This window comes from Equus przewalskii, chromosome 15 (genome assembly GCF_037783145.1).
Source record: "Equus przewalskii isolate Varuska chromosome 15, EquPr2, whole genome shotgun sequence".
In the NCBI taxonomy this organism is placed as follows: Eukaryota; Metazoa; Chordata; class Mammalia; order Perissodactyla; family Equidae; genus Equus; species Equus przewalskii.
Genome location: NC_091845.1, coordinates 42,596,163 through 42,617,353, shown reverse-complemented (window position 1 = coordinate 42,617,353; position 21,191 = coordinate 42,596,163). Strand labels below are relative to the sequence as shown.

Below are 21,191 nucleotides of genomic sequence, written 5' to 3'. Positions count from 1 at the left end.
GCGGTCCAGACTATCGCGGAAGCCCTGAAGCTTCCATCACTGTTCCTCATTCTGCTTGCATGTAGCTGTGCTGCAGTGCACGCAGGCGTAATCCACCTCTAGCAGTGGTGCTGAAGGAGTAAGAGGAAAGCTGACTCAGAAAAAAGAGCACAAATCGAGGCCCTGCACAACGCTCCCATCTTTGACAGTCCCCGGGTCAGAAGGGTTTGTAGGTGGGTTAGAGTTGCAGCCTTTTACCTTTCTTGTAAAGCCCCTGCTGTTCATAGTCCTGTGATGAACGCATAACTCAGTTGCTTTTGCAAGTTTGTTCCCAAGTGCCACTTGTTGAGCGAATGAATGAATGAACAAATGGGAGATACGTTATACCAGTTGTGAATCTTAATAATGAACTTGGCAGTGTGGTGTGATCTCTGCTGCAGCAGGGCTGGGTTCCAAGTCCAGCAGGGCCCTTGACGTCCCCTTGACCCCCATTCCCATGCACTGTGCATCTCCATGTCACACTTAGGGCCTCCTCCTTGTGGTGTTGATGGTTATTTATGAGCATGTCTTGGGCCGCCCATTTTACCATAAACTCTCTGGTTAATTGCAGGGTGCTCTGCACCCAGTTGTTGCTTAAATACATGTTGAATGAATTAAGAAGTGTGACTCCTCATTTATGTGCAGCTAAACTACACATAAGGGTGGATGTGGCCAGCTTCAGCCAGGAGAGTGAGAACCAGAGGCCGAAAGCCCTGTGGAGCATTCCCTGCGCTCGGGAAGAGTGGAGGGGGACTACTGGGAATGAGGCGCCCTCCCCGCTGTGCAATGCCGCTCTCATTCCCTTGCTCCTGGGACCTTCCTTCGAGCTTGAAATCTTTCAGCGAACCTCTCCCTGCAAAAAGGTCCTGGCCCCAACCGGAAGCTATAGCATCTGGTGCCTGCCTTCATCCGCCTCTTTTTTCCTTCTTCTCTTGTCCTCACCTCTGTCGCTGTCAGGTTTATTTCTTCATTCATGGAAATACTTGATTTGCTTCAAACCAGTTAACATTTATATATCATATAATTATATAATTTATATTTATAAGTAATATAATTATACAATATATCTGCTATGAACTAGGCGCTGGGAAGTGTCTTTGAGGATTTTCCTCCTCCTGCTCCTCACAGGAGGAAAGCAGACAGGGAAGCAACTCACCTGAATACACAATAAAATTGAATATCTGGCAGATGCAGCTAAAGGTACACGCTGGACACACCAACAAGGAAAGAGCAACTAAGTCCGACCAGGAGGGCCTGAGACACCTTCCCAGTGAGGTGGCATTTGTGTCGAGCCTGGAAGGAAGAGTAGCGTTTTGTCAGATGGGCAATTTGGATAGTACCTCTGGGAACAGTGTGAGTGAGGACATGGAAGCACATATGGGCAACATGTGGAAAGAACGGAGGAAGTGAAAAGGGAGGGAGAGGAGTCCTTGACGGCCACACTGAGGAATTTGGACCTGATTTGGGAGGAGCTGATCTTCAGCTATGGTTAGATTTTCTTTTCTTCCCTCACAGCTCGGAGAATGGTCGGGCATTGGTTTGGTTCAGTGATAGCAAATAAGCTGGCTCCCACTGTGATGTCCCCAATGCCTGGCTCAGCGCTGGACACATAGTAGGCACTTAGCAAGTGCCTCCTGAAGAAATCAATGATAAATTTCACATGGTAACTCTGCTTCCTGGGAATGCGGTACTAAGAAGAATTCTGGGGCTCAGTCTGAGTGAATCAGGAGTGTGCCGTGGATCGGTGATGGCTGGGTGGCGGTAGGCCAGGGCACTGGGGCCGTCGTGCCAAGTCTCGCCATCCCTGCTCTAGAGGGTCCTTCTGAGATGGCCCCTGCAGTGCCTCACCCCTGGGAGAAGACAGCCCAGGTGAGCTTCGGCTATCAAGTGGTGTTGCCGACTTTCAGAAATTCAGACCCGCTCGTTTCACTAGCGGGCCCTGGTTTGGGTGCCCTGCTATCTGAGAGGGAACGCCTGCCAGTTGTGGGGAGAACCTCCCATGTGGACCTCCCCCTGGGGACCCCTCATTCTGGGAGGGTTAGAAGTGGGTTTGAAACAGGCAGAACTAATCTGTGGTGTTGGCGCCAGGCTGGTGGTGACCATGGTGGGGAGACAGTGTCTGGAAGTGGGCAGCAGGGGCTCAGGAGGCTGGTCACGTTCCGGTCATTGACCTGGGTGCTGGTTACACAGGTGTGTTTATGTTGTGAAAATTCGTCAGATTTTACCTCTAGGATTTATATACTTTTCAGCATGTGTGCTGTACTTCATTAAAAAGTTTACTTTCAAAAAAAAGACTGTAAAAGCGAGGCCTGAGGAGTGCAGCCTTAGGCAGACTTGCCGAGGGAGGGTCAGATGCTGGCAGGGTGCAGTTCTGTCCCTTCTCAGAAGGTGGCAGCGCTGTTCCTCTTGATAAACTGCAAGCACAGAACAGGACTCCTGTTTCTTCCCCTGCCCTTTCTGGAGGCTTAATGCCACTTGATGCTTTGATCATCCTATTCTTTATCTTTGGGATCCAGATTATTCCCTCCTTTCTTTCATCCCAAAGACTTCTTTTTTTATTTCTCTGAAGAGTTACCAAAGCCATGTACTCACAGTGAGATCCAAGAGGAAAAAACCTCAAACACAGGTTCAGGGACACCGGCACCTAAGACAGTAACAGCAGAGTCATCCTCCTGGCACCGAGCACAGCAGGGAAAGGTTGCGGTCTGTTTCTTTTGTGTCAGGCAGCAGCATGTAGAATTATTTGAGGAAGATTCCAATCTAAAAGATGAACTAATACTGAAAAACCTGCACCCTGAGTATGAGCACAGGTCAGCCCCATGGAGCCCACTGATGCTCAGTGATGCTCCATAGGGGATGCGGGGAGGCGTCCCTTCCTTGTGGAACACTAGCTCAGTTTGCTTTGTGCTTTTAAATGCATGCATATCTAGTCTCTTCCTTCACCTGCCCAATAAAAAGTAGCCATGTGATTTTCTTCTTTTGTTTTAAAACTGTTGTTGTCTTGTTTATGTATTGAGGTGAAGTCCAGGTCCCACCTCAAATTGGATGGAAAGCAAAACTGCTTCAGGAGCCAGCAACAGCAAACACCTAGTGTCGTCTTCTTCCATCCCACCATCCATCTGTCTGTTCATTCACATTTGTTCAAGCATCCATCCGTGTTTTGAACATTTTTAAAGAGCCTGTCGCCCACTGGGCTCAGTGCTAACTGCTAGGCATAGAGGGAAGAATGAGAGAACAGTCCTTGCCAGGATGGCTGTAGGGCAGGGGATGGACCAGTATTTGTGACGTAATCACAACACAGCCTGGTCACACTCTTCATGATGGGGTGTGCCAGACCCTGTGGGACACAGAGGAGAGCCCGGAGCTCTGTGAACAGGACTGTGTGCAGGGGACAGGGGTGGCCACCAGCAAAGGGAATGCCTGAGTTCAGTGGTGAAGGGTGAGTCCACGTTTCCCCAAGAACCCAGGCTGAGATGGGCATTCCTGCCAGAGGGTACCCAGTCCCAGGGAGCCTGGCACATTCTGGGAACAACCAAGTGTCCATGTGACCTCTGTGAGGAGCAAGTGTGTTTAAGTGAGAAGACACCAAAAGGTAGATGGCGGCTGATGCTAGAGAAAACCGCACTCTCGGTGTCTGGGCCGCAGTTCTCTGAGCTTCCTGAGGAAAATGCGGGCCTGGGTCCCTAGGCTCAAAACTCTGACCTGCCCTGGATAGGGCCTGTGTGGCCTGAGGACACAAGGCTCCTTGTGGCATCTGTGCCAGCGTTCCTGAAAAACGGAACCACAGACACTGTTGCTCCTTCTCCAAGGTGCTTCCCTAGTAAAATGCAACATAAGATCCAAGTGCATGATTTTTAAATGATTTCTCCTATCTTTCTATGTAAAGGGCTCACATTTTCTGGGAATCTTGCTGGGACGTGAACTGTGGCACAAAGAGACATCATTCTGCCGCTTGTGACTTTGCCAGGATGTCTTGGGGGAGGTGGAAGGAAGGCAGTTTTGTGACTCAAAAGAGTTTATTATTAGGATAAATTTTAGAGTGTGAACAATGGTGTGATTACTTATTTTTGTGCACACACATATGTGGAATTTCTTCCAAATTAACATGGTAGTGTGCTGGATGCGCCCTGTAACACTGAATGACACTGAATATTTTTTTCTTTTAGAGATTGGCACCTGAGCTAACATCTGTTGCCAATCTTTTTCTTTTCTTCTTCTCCTCCTCCCCCTGCTCCCCCCTCCTCCTTCTCCTCTCTCTCCCTTTCTCTCTCCCCCTCCTCCCCCTCCTCCCCCCTTCCCCCTTTCTCCTTCTCCTCTCTCCCCCTCCTCCCCCTTCCCCCCTCCCCCCTCCCCCTCCCCCTTCTCCATCTCCTCTCTCTCCCCTTCTCTCTCCCCCTCCTCCCCCTCCTCCTCCCTCTCCTCCCCTCTCCTTCCCCCTCCCCCTCCCCCTTCTCCTTCTCCTCTCTCTCCCTTTCTCTCTCCCCCACCACCTCGCCTCCCAGTACATAGTTGTATATTCTGGTTGTTGGTCCTTCTGGATCTGCTATGTGGGATGCCACCTCAGCATGGCTTGATGAGGCGTGCCATGTCCACACCCAGAATCCAAACCAGTGAAACCCTAGGCTGCCGAAGCAGAGCACGAGAACTTAACTACTCAGCCATGGGGCCGGCCTGACACTGAATAATTTGAATGAGGTCTCAAAACTATGTGTTACAATTTCATTTGAACATTAAATATATTGTATCTTTTCCACCTCGTAAAATATCCCCCTCTGTCCCCAACCATCCCCAAACACACATGCACACACATGTACACATGCATGCTCATAACAAGATTTTAAAATACAAAGACCAGGAATCCTTTTTACCTAGCTGACCGTCATGTCTTTCCCAGTCAATCCCTTTGTTCCCCTCCACTCCCCAGAATCCACTAGAAACTTTCCTTTGAACCATCTCTGTCCGCACAGCTGTTATGACAGGAACCACACAGTATAGTAATCAGAGGCCTGTCCAGAGGCCTTACCCAGTGTCAGAGTTCATCTAAATGGGACAGCCTCGTATGTGGAATAAGGTCCTGTTAAGTTAGCAAAGCCAGCTCCTACCTACACCACTAGAGCCAGGTTTGTGGCCTGTTTGGGCTCTTTGAAGTCACTGGTGTTTTGAACCTCTCAATAAAAGCCCCCCTGTGTAAGTGAACTTGAAGCACCAAAGGATTTGTATGCTGAGAGGGCTGTCGTGCTGCTGGTGACGCTCATGGGGAACATCACTCAGTCTCCCGCCTGTGGACATTCCCACCGCGGTCTTTGTGAATATGAAATACGTACACGTTATCAGCAGGCGTCTCCACAGATCGCTCTTCGCCCCTGGAATAGCTCTTGCTCCCATGCTTCAAAACTGAGTCAGGTGGATTCTTCAGAATAAACTATTTAAAATCTGAAGTAAAGTAATTTCAGTATAAGGGTCAACCTCTACTTGTCCTCCTAAGAAAAAAAGTTCATATTTCACTATTTAGCCAGTAAGCGTGTGACCAAAACTACTTTTTAAAAAATAGGCACCATAAATAAATTATAAAACCATCCATCCTATAGAATACTAAATAACTTTAAAAATGAGATAGATCTATATGGACTGTTGTGGAAAAATCCATTCAGATTGTTAAATGAAATACCACAAAGTAATATGTACATTATGATCCCATTTATTTAAATCCAAAGAAAAAAATCTGTTAAGCCATGTACCTGTATATACGTGTTTGTATGGCAAAAGCATTAGAAAAAGTCTCCAGACTTTTCCAGGGTTAGTCACCAAACCATTAATAAAAAACGCCTCCTCAGAGAGGAGGAGGCCTAGAAAAAAGGGGGTAATGTTTGAATTTGAACTGAAAGGGTATATTCATATGTAATTTGTATGATTTAAAAAATTTAAAAGGAGGCAGGCCTGGTGGCGTAGCAGTTAAGTTCGCACGTTCCACTTCGGCGGTCCGGAGTTCGCCAGTTTGGATCCCAGGTGTGGACATGGCACCGCTTGGCAAAGCCATGCTGTGGTAGGAGTCCCACATATAAAGTAGAGGAAGATGGGCACAGATGTTAGCTCAGGGCCAGTCTTCCTCAAAAAAAAAAAAATTAAAAGCACTGTAAGCAGACACTGTGTGTAAGGTTAAGGAGTCAAGTACCCTCTTGAACAGAGCCCCATTTAGACCTCTGTGTCTTCTTGAGCCCTTCCACACGCTGGACTCAGCAGGTAGCTGATGTTTGTGTGGTTCTTTAAAATTCACAAGTATTTTCCTGTAATCATTTCATTTAACCTTCCCAACACCCCTTTGAGGCAGATTTTTATTACCTCCGTTTTACAGATGAGCACACCAGTGCTAAGAACAAGTAAGTGACTTGCCTTGTGTCAGAGAATTCATTGAGAAGCAGAACTGAGGTGCAAACCCCGGCCTTCCAAATCTGAAGCGTGGTGCTCTTTCCACTTCACCGCCATGGAAAGTAGTTAATACCTGCTGATTTGACTTAATTTTCTTGTCTCCTATTTATAAGGAGCCATTTGTTCAAGTTGGGTGTACAGGCGGCATTGGTCAGCCTACCTGTTTTCAGAAAGGACAATGGACTGCATCCATCAGCTGGTCAGGTTTGTATTGCTCTTTTCTAGATGCTTCGAATCCCAACCCCACCAGTTGTGTTTTCCTGTTATCTTTTCCCAGAGAGCCTTTTCATAAGCTGCTGGCTCAAGGCCTTATCAAGGGGCAAACATTTCGCCTACCGTCTGGACAGTATGTACAGAGAGAGGAAGTAGATCTCACAGGTAAGAATGGCCCATCCAGGGACTCACAGAGAACTAAGGCCAGGCCTGAGAGCCATTGAGCAAGCAAGTATACACTGCAAGGCCCTAGCTGGGGGCAGAATCCAGGAAAGGGACCTGCTGGCCTGTTGGTCTCGAAGCCTCAGCTTGCTCTGGGCCAGCACCCTCTGAAAGCTGGGCTGGGGCTGGGGCTGGCTGTCTGCTCCTCAGCCCCATCGCCATCCAGCTTGTGTCAGTTCAGCTTCTGGCAGGGTTTTCATTTGTATATAACATAGAGGCTACTCAGATATCACCTCCTCTCCTAGCCTGTGTTTGACAGCCCGTCGCAGGGACAGAGCCCCTGGACCCAAGAGACATTCTTCCAAGACTGGGGTACTCCCAGCCTTTCTCCCCACTGGTCTAGAGGGCATTTCAGAACTCGGGGGCCACCGCTGTACTTACTCCCACAGCACCCCAGAGTAGCTGTCTGGCCCTCACCTGGTAGGGACCTCTCCCAGATTCCCTGGACTTCCCTGCTCCCCCAGCTTTCCCAAGCCTTTTCCTTCTGCTCTGTTTTCACTCATCCTCAAAGATACTAGTTCCTCCTGCCGGATGTTTAGGGGGTGTGGTGAGGATGGATCATGTGCACCCGGCATACAAATAAACAGCATGTTAGAAAGTGGGGAGAGGCAAGTCTATGGAGGCAGCTGTGAGAAACCCCCAGCACTATGGCCATTACATTTTCAAAACCCGGTGCATGACGGGTGAGATGCAGTAAACCCAGCAGCCCTTACATGGTGGGCAGACTCCCAAACCAAACACTGGAGAGAAGGTTCCGGTGGAAGCAGTCGGTGGAGTTACCTAATTAACACAGTGATATATCAGTGTTGGAATGGGCACTCTGGTCTATGGGAGAGCAAGAAGCTGGAGAAGCAGGAATTGGCATTGTTTCTCCAACATAGGCCAGAGGGGAAAGGAGCTAAATCCCGGGGCACACAAGTTTCGGCTGGTAGTGAAGTACTCTCTGTGTTGTGGGCAGGGCTGCCATGTATAGCTGAGCAGTTTGTGTACTGCACAAAGGCACCCAGCCAAGGGGTGAGCAGAGCCTGAAATCCCAGCCACTTGCCAAACTGTACACCTCAGGGCTACGTCTGCCAAAAGAGGGCACCTGTTTCTAACTTCTCAGCTCCTCTGCCCAGAAAGATGCCTTTTTCCTAATTCGCACAATGGGGCTATAGAGGCCTGCTGCAGCCTGGAGAGGGTGTGTGGGGTAGGGAGGCAGTGGTTCCCTGAGCCTCACCACAGCCGGCATAGAACATCTTCCAGGACTTCAGTCTCCCTTTGCTCTGATGTCTGGGGCCAGGCCGTGTCATGGACATCGTTTCCCTTCCTATGCAGACTGGCGCCCTGAGTGAGCGTACTTGGACCAGCAAGGGCAGGCCTCCATCTACTTCGTGGGTGTGCCTCTTGTGAAGTCCAGAGTTGGTTTTTAGGTAGATACACCATCCATTGGGAGTTTGGTTGCTGTTGGAGTCAGGGATTATTTGCCTGGAAGAAACAGAAAGCCACCCAAAGGTGGGTTTAGCACAGGGATATAGGGACATCACCCAAACTCCACTGCAGGAGGTACACTCGGGCCTCCTGGCACGGAGGGAGTCACCAAGCCACTCTGGCCTCCTCTTTCTCGAGCCTCTAGTGTCTCTTCCTGCTTCTGTCTGTTCTTCTGTCTGATCCTTCCTCTGCCAGGCTTGAATTCAGCTCTCCCTAATTCATTTACAGAGTGACCTTGAGGAGCCACAGTGCCAAGTCTTGCCCCATCTCCCTAGGACCTTATAGTTCCAGTGCTCAACAACATCGAAACAGTTTCCATCTCTAGTTCCAATTCCTGAGAAAGAGGCTTGGCCTGATGAGATGTCCTTCCTGGTCCTAGCCACTGGAGCTTGGCAACAAGGTCACCTCATCCAGACATGGCCATTGAAGGCCTCCTCCATCAGCACCATCTGGACCAGTGGTGTGTGGGTGAGGCGGAGACGTGTCAAAGAATGTGGTGTGGCAGGCCAGCACCGCCAAGGGACGCACATTTAGTGTGAGCCCAGTGAGTTAACTCCATGGACCCCAATAGTGCAAGACCATGTTTTGGTGACTATGGCATGGACGGGGGAGCAGGCCTCGAGGTGAAGTGACCTTTCAGGGTGCTTTGCTGCTCTGAGACCCTGACTAGTCAGCTGCCAGCTTCCAGAGGAGACCCTGAAGCCATAAACAAAACAGCAATGTATGCGAGTCTTTCTTATCCTTTTTTACTTTCATTTTTTGTATACAAGTAATTTACTTTTATAAAGGGGGAAATTTCTTCATCATGTTTTGCAGTGGAGAAAAAGCTGGCACAGCCCATTACAACTAGTATATATTGATGAAAGGAAGATTTGTGGTGGGACATGGCCCTCATTTATTTAAACACAAAAACAGGGGCCAGCCCTGTGGCCAAGTGGTTAAGTTCACGTGCTTCGCTGTGGCGGCCCAGGGTTTCAGGTGGTTCGGATCCTGGGTGCGGACATGGCACTGCTCGTCAGGCCACGTTGAGGTGGCGTCCCACATCCCACAACTAGAAGAACCTGCAACTAAGATATACAACTATGTACCAGGGGGGATTTGGAGAGATAAAGCAGAAAAAAAAAGAAAAAGATTGGCGACAGTTGTTAGCTCAGGTGCCAATCTTTAAAAAAAAAAAAAAGAAAAAGAAAAACAATTTTTATCATATACTATAGAAGGAGAGAAAGAGGCATATTAAGTGAATTGGTGAGATTCTTCAAATGGACACTCGTAGTTGCTCACCCAGTATTTTCTTATTGAATACAGTGTTATAGAATCAATTCAGAATCTCACATACCATACCTGTGAATTTTTTGGGGGTCTAGGTTCTGTTCCTGTTTATGCAGAAACGAAAGAGAAGTTGGAGGTGACGTGGGAGAAGATGAGCAAATCCAAACACAATGGGGTGGACCCCGAGGAGGTGGTGGAGCAGTACGGCCTCGACACCATCCGGCTCTACCTGCTCTTTGCCGCCCCTCCTGAGAAGGACATCTTGTGGGATGTGAAGAGTAAGTCCCTTCCCCTTACTGGCCTGCCTCCTTTGGGATCCGCCTCGGACGGTGGAGGAATCTGCGGAAGGAGATGTCTGTGCTGGAGACAGTAGTAGAGGAGCCTGGGAATCAGCTCCATGAAGCGAGGAGTAGTTTGTCCAACATCCTGTCCCATTCCTAGACCAGTGTCCTCAGCTGTCGGGGAGCCTCAGCATCATTTGGGGAGCTCCTTGTGATTGCAGACTCGCAGTCTCACCCCTGCCCTGCTGACACAGCCCTCAGCATGGGGCCCAGGAGCCTGCCTTTAACGAGCCTGTGGTGTTCTGATGCGGGTTCTATGAGGACCCCACCTTGAGAACATTTCCTTGTAGACAGACCAGCTTCCATGCTACTCCTGGGCCTACTGTAGTCCTTTCTTGATCTCCCCAGAAAGGTTTTTTCTAGAACAGTGTCATCATCCCTCACCAATCTAGAAAACCCCTCCTGGGGCCTGGTTCTGATGTTACCTGTGACCTCTTCCGTCACCCACAGCAGCCTCCAGAGCCCCCTCAGGGGACATTTGTCTCTCCAGGGTTGTTTAGATCTAAAATGGCAGGAGGTAAAGTAATCTCGGGTACATGGATATCCTAGACTGACCTGTCCAACAGTCATTCCCTTTTCCTTCATGTGGTCTGCCCCAAGTGGTATTATAGGAAGAAAAAATCAGATGCCTGGGATCACCATTTATCTCAACATACCATTTCTAATGAGACGTGTGGTCACAGATGCCAGTCCTAGAACCAGCGGCATTCGAATCACTGGGGATTTAGAAAGAACAGACATTCAGGTGCGGCTGCTGGTTCCCAACCCTCTCTGAGGGATGGGCTCCAGGAATCTGTTTCTAACAAGCCTTCCAGAAGGTCCTGCTGTGTATCCAGGCTTTAGAATGCCTAGTTTAGAGACAAAGAGTAAAAGGCCTGGACTGGCCCTAATTCGGCTAGCCATGTGACCCAGGGTCACCATTTGAAGCTGTTCAGCTTCTCGAGAAGATCAGATTAGCAACTAGGTTTGATGACTGTGTTTGAAATATGTAATACACACACATCCAGTGAGGACAGGGATGTGTTAAAACACCTCATGCTGTACAGCAGTGCGGCTCCAAGTGTGGTCTGCAGAACACTGCTGCTGCGTGTTACCCATCCACGTGAGATGAGGAACTTGCGCCAGGGTAAGTCACCTGTGTCTCCAAGCACGTTGTTAGTTCCACGGACATTTTTGTCACAGCAAGCTTCCTTAACCGAGGAGGCAGGGCACTGATACATATCCTGGCCCAAGCTTCTAAGCTCATCGTAGGCCAGTGACAGTTGGCTGGCAGCACGTTGCTTAGCTCTACCACCCGGTGCTCTGCATACCCGAAGCTCTGAGAGATGATGGAGTCAGTCCTGCTCTGAGTTCCCACACACTGGAAGCCAGGGAGGAGCCTTCAGCCTTCCTTTGGAGAAATCCATCAGGGCACCATGAAGTATCTCTGCAATTCACTGGTGCTCTTCCTTCTTAGGTATAACCAAATCAGTCATTCTCACGTGTCTCTCTTTCTCTTTCTCATTTACCAACACTGAACTCAGCTGACGCTCTCCCTGGGGTGCTGAGATGGCAGCAGCGTCTGTGGTCCTTGGCAACCCGATTCATTGAGGCCAGGGCTTCTGGGAAGGTTCCCAGGCCTCAGCTGCTGAGCGATGAGGAGAAAGCCGAGGCCAGGAAGCTCTGGGAATACAAGAACTCGGTCATCTCTCAGGTCAGAAACTTTCCGGGGGCCACTGGTTGTTTCTGTAACGGAGCACTCGTGGTCTCTGTGGGCCACCTTGCCTTGGGGTGGGCCACTCTGGGTCTTCTTCCTTACTTATTTGGGTGGCCCCACCTGCCTTGATTAACTATCTTACTACTGTAGACATTTCACCAAGGTGGAGCAACAGTACAAACGTTCTAATGGAAAGAGATGCTCGCAGAACATGACTCCCTCTAATGAGATCTCCCGTTTGTCCATCCCAGATCTCAGGAAGCTGTCCACCTTCCATTGTTTCCATATTTAACACATCCAGGCAGAGAACCAAATTCAGAATCACGCTGATGACGCACCACATTTGTTACGTTAATAGAAACAGAATTTTAGAGCTGAAAGGGGCGTGAAGAGACTCTCCTCTTTATCCTCCTCATTTTACAGATGGGGACAAAAATGAGGCACAGAGAGGTTAAATTTCTGGAGGAAAGTCACACAGCTAGTGAGGAACTGAGCAGAGACTAGCATCCAAGCTCCCTGGCGCTCAGCATAGCAGAGACTTTCCTGCTCAGTTACTTTGTTATACAATATCCATATGAGTTACTGTGGGTTAATCTTTGCAGATAAATGGTTTATTCATGTTGGCTTCTTAGAGAATAGTATATTATTGTCTAAATCATTTCAAAAGATTCTTCAGTGATAACAAATCCCTTTAAATTTTTTTATCCAGAAGTCCACTATAATATAGTGACATATGCCTTTATAGGAACTTTGTGAAAAAAATGCCATATGTTCCTTCTTTGAAGGAAAGCATTTAGGAAATCTGAAGCCTTTTTTAAATGGGTACCAGACACCCTAAATGTTCCTTAGTCTGATTTTTTTTTTTTTTAAGATGTGCTGATTCAAACTTGTAAAGTCTGCCCAGGTCACTTATCTAGACTCTGATAACTGATGCCCTTGAAGGAGGAGCAGCTTTTCCTCTCTGGGTATAACCTGAAGTGGCCCTGGGTCCAGCATGGTCTCATTTGGTGACACTTCTTCAGCTTTATTTCCGTCCTGTGTGTTCTGATGTGGAGAAAGGGAGCTCACAGAACTGAAGTCAGCGACCTGAGTGATGCTGAAGGATTGTTTTCATACTGCATATTTTCTCTCTGGATTTGGCAAATTCTTCTCTTCTGTCAGATAATAGAATTGGGTTATTTCAACAAGTTGGGAACTCTTGACATCTTAAAGATGTGCTGTTTTTCTATGTTCTTGCTCATGGTCAAAATTGAAAAGCGCACAAACAGGAGAAAGCTGACAAATCATATTAGTGTTCTCATGTGGACTGTATGTTTGAAAGTACAGCTAACCTCATCCCACGTGCTCGTAGTCTCCTTTGGACCAAAGTCAGGGAGCCGTGAGAAGTGGCGGCCTTCACCCCATCTCCTGGGGGCTGTTCTTTGATGTGCGCTCGGCAGCGGGTCCTGCCTGCCTGCTACGGGAGCCAACACCGTCCCAGATAGGGGGAAGAGGGCAGTCTCTAATGGTGGAAACAACACTGACCTTGATTTTAAAAATCCTCATGCTGATGACACATAGTGATTACAGACGGTCCCTGATTTACAACGGTTCAACTTATGATTTTTCAACTTTAAGATGGTGCAAAAGCGATATGCGTTCAGTAGAAGACATACTTAGAATTTTGAATTTTGATCTTTTGCCTGGCTAGCGATGTGTAGTACAATACTCTCTGGTGCAGCCACAGCTTCCAGTCAGTCATGAGGGTAAACAACTGGTACACTACGACCGTCCTATACCCATCTGACCCTTCTGTTTTTCACTTCCGGTACAGTATTCAATAAACTACATGAGATATTCAACACTTTATTGTAAAATAGCCTTTGTTTGGATGATTTTGCCCAGCTGTTGGCTGATGTAATAATATCCTGAGCAAGTTTGAGTGAGGCTGGGCTGAGCTTTGATGTTCGGTGGGTTAGGTGTATTAGGTGCATTTTCACCCTCTGATATCTTCAACTTGCAATGGGTTTATTGGGATGTAACCCCATCGTAAGTCATGGAAGATCTGTGCTTGAGATAGTGAAAACATTTATAAATCGCTCTGATTGCATTCATTTCATTTCACATTTTTTGGATAATTCAGTTTTGTTGTGAACTGCTTAAAGGAATTTTGAAGAAAGTGAATAATTCAACATTTACCAATAGGTGACCGCCCATTTCACAGATGACTTCTCGCTGAATTCTGCGATTTCTCATCTGATGGGACTCAGCAGCGCCCTCCTGGTAAGTGGCCTGTCTGCCCTCATTCGCTGGTAGCAGAGGAGGGAAGGTGGCTTCTAACCCTCTGGTGAGGTGGCCTTCAGGGTCCCAGGTGGGGGACAGAGAGCAGCACTGCAGCGTCACCTCCTCAGTGTGGCTCTGTTATCTTAAAGAAGCATTTTTTCCGTAGTCACAACCTAGTTTTATAGCTAGAAGATCTGTAAAGATTGTCTGGTCCAAACCCCCTCCCCACGACCCCCTATATTTTGCAGATGAGGACACCAAGGTTAGATGGCGTGTCCAGTTGATGAGTGATATATTCAGGAGCAGACTTGGGCCTCCTTGTCTTCCAGCTCTGCTCTTTTCTTCATGCTGCCGCTGCCTGATTTCCTGAATGATCTGTGATACCCCCTTGGCATCTTTAACATTGTACATCCATTTAACGTAGATGGATCAGATTTGTTCTCACAGAAAACAAAAATCAGCCTTTCAATATAGACTCATCTTCTTGCTACAGGTGACTGTCATTTTCCTTGCCAGGGGAAGGATTTGTCAACAAATGGAGCTTAGGCAAGTGGTCAGCTGTTTGGACAACAAAAAACATGCATTAAAACTATTAACAAATGTTTTTTATAATGAAAGACTCTCCAAACTTTAAGGACAGTGAAAGAAATTTACAGATTTGACTACATAAAACTTACCATTTTCGGTATATTAAAACATGCCGTATTAAAAGGTAGATAAAAACTAGGAAAAACATTTATAACAAATATGTCAGACAACAGGCTTAATGTCTCTAATATATAAAGAGCTCTTACATATTAAAATGAAAATACTTAGCCTAGAAATGATCAAAGGATATGGTCAAAGGTCACAGAAGATGAACTAGAAATAGCCAATAAATTTGCAGAGAAAAAAAATCCGCCTCACTACTTATCATGAAATACAAATTTAAAATGAGATGCTATTTTTTCAGCTGTCAAATTTGCAGAGCTTTTACCCTGACTCTTCTCCATGCTGTCACAGACAGTGAGATAGGTTCTCAGGCACCAGCAATGGGTGTGGTTGGTGCAACCTCACCAGGAGGCACCCCAGCTGTGAGGTCGGTAGGTAGCCCTGGGGTTGTTTATGTCCTTTAACCATTGGCAGGGCATCCACTGGCAGATGATTAGTAATCACAGAGACTTGGAACCCCAAATGTCCTCCAATGGGGAAATGGTGAAATGATTTATGTCATATCAATAAGAAGGAAATGTGCCACCACCCTTAACATCATGTCTTCCAAGATCCTTAATAGCAGAAACTGTTCACGACATAACGTTAAATACAAACACAATACAAAAGTGTGCATGTGGTAAAAACCCCAATCATGAAAATGTCTTGTGTCTGAGTGTGTATATTCATATATTTTCGCGTTTTGGGAGACTAGGATAAAATACACTGGTTTTTTTTCTGGGTGGTAAAATTGTGAGCGGTTTTATATTTCCCAAATTTTCTGTGCTGAGTGTGTGGGGGTTTTTCAATCATGAAAAAGAGGCAAATATAGAAAAATTAAATTAAAAAATGAAGTTTCTACTCCCCACCAGCTAGTTCTTTTCACATGCTCCCTGTAGACTTTCTCTGTACCCTTACCCATGAAGTTATATTCAAATCTCTTAGGCGATTTTTCAAAGATCAAACTGTAATGGAAAAACTGCTTCCTCCTGAGCCCTCCACTCTCCCAGCACCTCGACGTGTTCAGCAGCCTGGAAGCTCCCTGAACCCCGTCCTACTGGGATTGCTGTGGAGGCTTCCTCACGTAGGCATGATCAATTATTGACTCCATTTCCAGCCCCTCTCCCCTCTCTGGAAGATGGGGGTGGGACTGAAAGTTCCAAGCTTCTAGTCATGGCTTGTTCTTTCCAGTGTCCAGTGCCCCCCAGGAGCTATTCGAGAGCCCACCCAGAGTCACCTTATTAGAACAAATATGCTCCTATCCCCCAGGAAATTCCAAGGAATTTAGGAGCGCCACATCAGGAACCCAGGACACAGACTAAATGTGAGAGCAAAACACGCTCCTGGTGCTCTTATCACTCAGGAAAGCACAAGGATTTTAGGAGCTCTGTGCCAGGAGGCAGGGACAGAAACTAATATATATTTTTCCATTATTTCACATATATGTAAATGCATTTCTAAAAAGACCACGTATAATATTTTTGGCCTCTCTCTATGCAGCAGAATACATCACATGTGCCCTGACTTCTAGTTTTAACAAACGTCATAAAATTAAACCAAAATTGTTTTGTGACAGAGTGTTTAGAATGTATACCAAATGCCACAACCACGTTAAGCTAGTTTTTATCATGACTTCCTCACAGTGCCTTGAGAACTGCCGGCTTCCATGAAATCCTTTGGTAACATTCTTCCTTCCTGGCCGTTCTTTGACTCACACCCCAGCTCCCAGCCAGCTGCGCTGACCACACTCCCTCCCCACCAGAACCTGTGGAATCCTGTGACATCCTTGATTCATTTGTCCATTTCCTCCCCAACTGGCTGTAAGCTTCTTGAGGGCAGAGACCATGCCCTTCTGGATGGTTTATCCCTAAAGCCTGGCATATAGTAGGTACCCCTCCAATCGAATGGGTGTGGCTGGGTTAACTGATTGGCCACATCTTGGGGAGAAACTGAGTGTTCACAGTGACTGGCAACACTGTTTAAGAGACTGGGGCCTGCTGAGATCCCTGAAGGGGAGCAGGAGGACCCCCGCCCTGGGGCTTCCATATGGCAAAACCTTTGAGCAAGTCTCTGTATTTTTCACTGGTCCTGCAGCCACAGGAAACCTGGCAGTGTGGTTAAGAGTGTGACTGAAGGAAGAGCAGGCTGGATTCTCACGGGGCTCTGGCGCTTGGTTCACTGTGTAACCAGGGGCAGATTCCCTGCGTTCTCTAAACCTTAGCTGCTTCACCTGCCAAATGGGGTAAAAGCACTGCCCCCAGAGGGTAGTCGTGAGAACTGAGTGAGTCAGCATCAGACTGAGGGCGTAGTAAATGTTCAGTTCGTGGTGAAATGTTTGTTGTTGCTGCTGCTGCAGCTATTTTTAATACTTGGAGTCAGTGGGGAAAGTTCTCTGTCCAGAGCAACATGGGTGGTGACGAGGGCTTCTTCCTCCCTGCTGTGTCCAGGCTGCAGATGCCTTGGTGGCGTTCCTACCCCTGCTTATTTTGTCCCCCTCAGTTTTCTTACATTGCTCTTCTCTCTTCCTCAGCAAGCTTCCCAGAGGGTTGTTCTCCACAGCCCAGAGTTTGAAGATGCCCTGTGTGCCCTGATGGTGATGGCCGCTCCCATGGCCCCTCACATAACCTCGGAGCTCTGGGCAGGTAGGTGGGGAGCCCTTGTCTGACCACTTACTCTAACCAGGATGTGCTCAAGCCTCTCGTTGAGCGTTATTCAGAACTCAGATGTCCTCAGCCATGGGGTCCAGGTTTGGCATCTACACTCAGGACCTCTCTGTCTTGTACTCTGAATGGTGACGCTTTTTCTTCCACGTGTTGAAGGGAAAGACACTTCCCCACTTTGGAACAATGTGCCTGGACTAATGTGAATCTTGATGTCATTACTGAACATTCTTTCTCAGAACTCAGCCCCCTGGTAGCCACATAGCATGACCCTATATTATCTTTTTAAGGTGGAAACTCATGTTTAGTCGCACTTTACAGATGGAGAAAAGGACACCTGGAATGACACTGCAGATCTAAAATTGACTTGTTTAGACCATGATTCAGTCCTCTCCACCAAACCGTTATCCTAAACCACATGCTGAGCGGGTCTGACTGCCTGGGGCTCACTTGGGTTAAATGTGGCCTCTGCCCCACCCCCACCCCCCTGGAGATTTTAACTCAGGGCTCTGGGGAGTGACTGGAGAATCTTTGTTTTACTCACTCCTGGGTGGTTCTAGTGCGCAGTTAGGTGGACAACTGTGCCGTCAACTGTGAGACCTGGCTCTCAGATGACAGCCTATGACGGGACTTCACTGTGCTTTCTCTCTCTTAGGACAGCCTCTTGAGAACATTTTACAGGGCTCCTTGGGATTCTAAAAGGCCATCACTGGAAATACCTATCTCATCTCCTTTTAAAAAGTAACTTAAACATTCTTTACATTAAGCTATCATCTTTAACTGTTAATTCTTTTCCTTTTTCTCATCTGTATTTTTTGTTACTACGGAACTACTTTTTTAAATGGTATGAGGTTTATAGTTCTTCCTTCGTCAGAAGAAAAAGAATAGAATTCATTTGCCATTGAATCATTTTGCCCAAGTTATTCTCAGTGCCCGTCGGGAAGTTAGTGCAGTGTTGGAGTGTTTCGCTGCGGCGCTGTGGGTTCCGGATCCCGGCAGGCACAGAGGATGATTACCATCCCGTGGCCCCGGCGGAGGCCTGGATGTGGAAATGGAGTGAAGTAAGAAGATGCTGTGCGGGAGGATTTGATGATGGCTGTGCTGGGTGTGGTTCTCCAGACCCTGTATCTGGAGGTCTCCCGTGACTTCTGTGGACGTGTTAGAGGAGCTTGCAGGAGACAGGCAGCCTGGATCACCATGTAGACATAATGCTTTTATCTGGGGGCCTCTGAGAAGTAGCAGACCTCACAGCAAGCCCTCCTGAATGTCTCGGCCAAAAGCCCTGAGATGTCATATGGATGGCGTCAATGCGTGAAATAAGTACGATTGATCACGGACTCTAGGGAAAAAGTCATTGAGTGGAAGCGCACTGTTACAGTCTTTTAAAGATTAAAGCAACTGGGCCGGCCCAGTGGCACAGTGGTTAAGTCCAGCATGCTACGCTTCAGCAGCCCGGGTTCACAGTTTTGGATCCCAGGCGTGGACCTACACCACTTGTCAAGCCACATTGTGACAGCAACCTAAATATGAAATAGAGGAAGACTGGCAACAGATGTAGCTCAGAGCAAATCTTCCTCATCAAAAAAAAAAAAAAAGAGCTGTCTTAATAATAAGTCCATTTTTTTGCTTTGGATTTTTCAATTATTATTTCAGAAGTGATTCATGTTAATTATAGAAAATAAGAAAGGAATGATGAGTCCCCTTTTTATAAAGTCTTCCACAGTAGACCTCAATACTTCCTTACATTTGGGCTTTAAAGGGTATTGAGCAAGTCGAGGTAAGGGTTTAGAGAAGTCCGTTTCTGCTTCAGTGGGTCCGGCCCCTAGAATTGTCTCCACATTAGGAGAACTGTGGCCCAGAGAGAATCAGGGACCTCACATCGTTCTCACATTGGGATTGGGTCAAACATAGAGGAATAGGCTAGTGACGTGTAATCGAGCTACTGAAGGATCGTGCACGGAACAGTCTTGAGATATTTCTAGAAGTAGTCCACCTGAAATGCATTTGACTAGGCAGCTCCACTTCTATCAAAGGTCTCTCCTAACTAAACTTACTGATGCGGCGTCAGAGAAGAAATGTGGGCTGGTCAGTGAGGGCACAAAGAGGCACGGTGTCGGTTGGGTGATGAGGAGAATTTGAGGATTGTTTGAAATTTCTGCCACCCAAGTAGTCTGAGGACTGCAAATTGTGGCAGGATTTGTAGTTGGCAGAGCCGTGCCCATATCCATCAGAAGGCCTTGTTTATGTCCTCTTTTAAAAGGTAGTTCTCTTTGTTTTAAGGGAGTCATTGGAAAGTGGGCACTAGAGCCCCTCTCAGAGTTGCTTCATAATTCCTCAGGAAGACGAGGGAGCGTTGGCTCCTTTTACTTTCCAGCTGAGACAGTCATTTTCCAGTGCCCCCTTTCTTCCAATATCAGCAAGCACCTCTGTCCTCTGAAAGTATTTTTTACCCCTTGAGGAAGACGAGGACCTGTTTACTTGCTTTCAATGTAAAGCCATGAGCTTAATTTGGATTTTAGCCTTTTGGGTATCTAAAGCCTTCTTAAAATGTTCAGCCAAATGCTGAAGTTCATGCAAAGGGGCGATTTACCAGCCAGATTTTTGCTTATGTACCATATCTACAATTTCTGGCTTTAAACATCCACCAAAAAATGGAAAGGGCATTAGAAATGTCCACATCAGGAGCAAGTCCTGAAAACTGTCTGAAGATGCTGATAGGTCTGCCCCTGAAGTCTCTGATGGCTCGTTCTGTGCTGCTTGAGAGACTGACTCAGGGTCCAGTTTGCTTTAACAGGAAGGATCTGTGGTATAGTTCCCGAAAGATCCTGCTTTAAGGAGTTCCGATTGAGTAAAAATGTATTTTCTTATGTTTTGAGTCATTTTCTGGGTCTTTCCACTTAGCCTTTTCTAACCAAGCTTTTCCATCTCCTGGTCCCTCCAGCAGGTGGATTCGTTGGCAGAGGTCGGAGAGGCCTGGGCCGGATGTATCCAAAACAAGTCTGAACTCTTAAATGAATTTGTCTCTTCCCATTCTGGGATTCGAGAAGTCCCTAGGAATAGCATGGAGATCTGAACATGACGAGGGCTTAAAATCTACGTGCCGGTCAGTGTCAGGGTCCCGCTTTAGGAGGGGCTGCGGTTTTACATGATGATAAGGTGGAGATGGAGACGGAGGAGGAGGAGAGGGGGCGATTATACGGACTTTGTGAGCGCTGAACAGGGTTCTAAGGGCGAAGGCAAGGGAGGTAAGGCGAGAGAAGAAACACTGGAACAGGTTTTCGGTGGATTTGCAAGGAAGACGGCTTCTTAAGTTTCTCACATTTGTATTAGTTTTAGCTAAAGAATCTTTCAGGGAGGCAATTTTCGAGTTCGAATTGTGTTTAGAAGTTTCTTCGTGCCAATTAAAGAAAGCAGACCATGGGAAAATCAGAATTTTCTTTCCTTTTTGTCCTAAGGCACCTCTCAAGTAAACAATTTTATTCGTATCAAAAGTTCCCCAAAGTGGCACTGTAATTCCAAATTGTCTTTGGTGAAATTTGTGCTATTTAAAAAGACGTGCACAGGAGTGAGCGACATAGTGAGAAAACATAAAGCAAGCAGGGGCTCGGCCTGGAGGAGGCAGAGTTTTAGGGTGATAGGACCCACGAGAAGTGCAGCGCATCCGTAGGTTGGTGCTTGTGTGACTTGGTGTCTTGGAGCTTGTCAAAGCCCATCCATGATGATCAGGGATGGATAAAACCTCCTGCCTCCAGGTGGACAACACTGAAATAGAAGCAGTTCTCAGGAACAATAGAACAAGGCTGAGGAAGAAGTCCTCGTAAGGTTTTGAAATAGTGACTTGGGGCAAAGTTTGTCCACAGGACAGGGATCTGAGAAGAAACCTATTGAGCAGCTCAGCCCCCAGGGCTGGCTCAAGGATGGCCT

The 21,191-nt window shown here is 47.2% G+C and overlaps 1 protein-coding gene across 4 annotated transcripts in view; it reads left to right on the top strand.

Annotated features, from left to right (window-relative positions):
* LARS2 (leucyl-tRNA synthetase 2, mitochondrial) overlaps window positions 1-21,191 on the top strand; it is a 166,330-nt gene that overhangs the window by 127,949 nt on the left and 17,190 nt on the right. For all 4 annotated transcript variants that reach the window (XM_070577158.1, XM_008538140.2, XM_008538142.2 and 1 more), the window contains exons 15-19: window positions 6,722-6,822; window positions 9,714-9,896; window positions 11,483-11,652; window positions 13,840-13,917; window positions 17,138-17,249. In XM_070577158.1, the coding sequence (XP_070433259.1) occupies window positions 6,722-6,822; window positions 9,714-9,896; window positions 11,483-11,652; window positions 13,840-13,917; window positions 17,138-17,249 (644 nt within the window). The remainder of the gene's footprint in view (window positions 1-6,721; window positions 6,823-9,713; window positions 9,897-11,482; window positions 11,653-13,839; window positions 13,918-17,137; window positions 17,250-21,191) is intronic.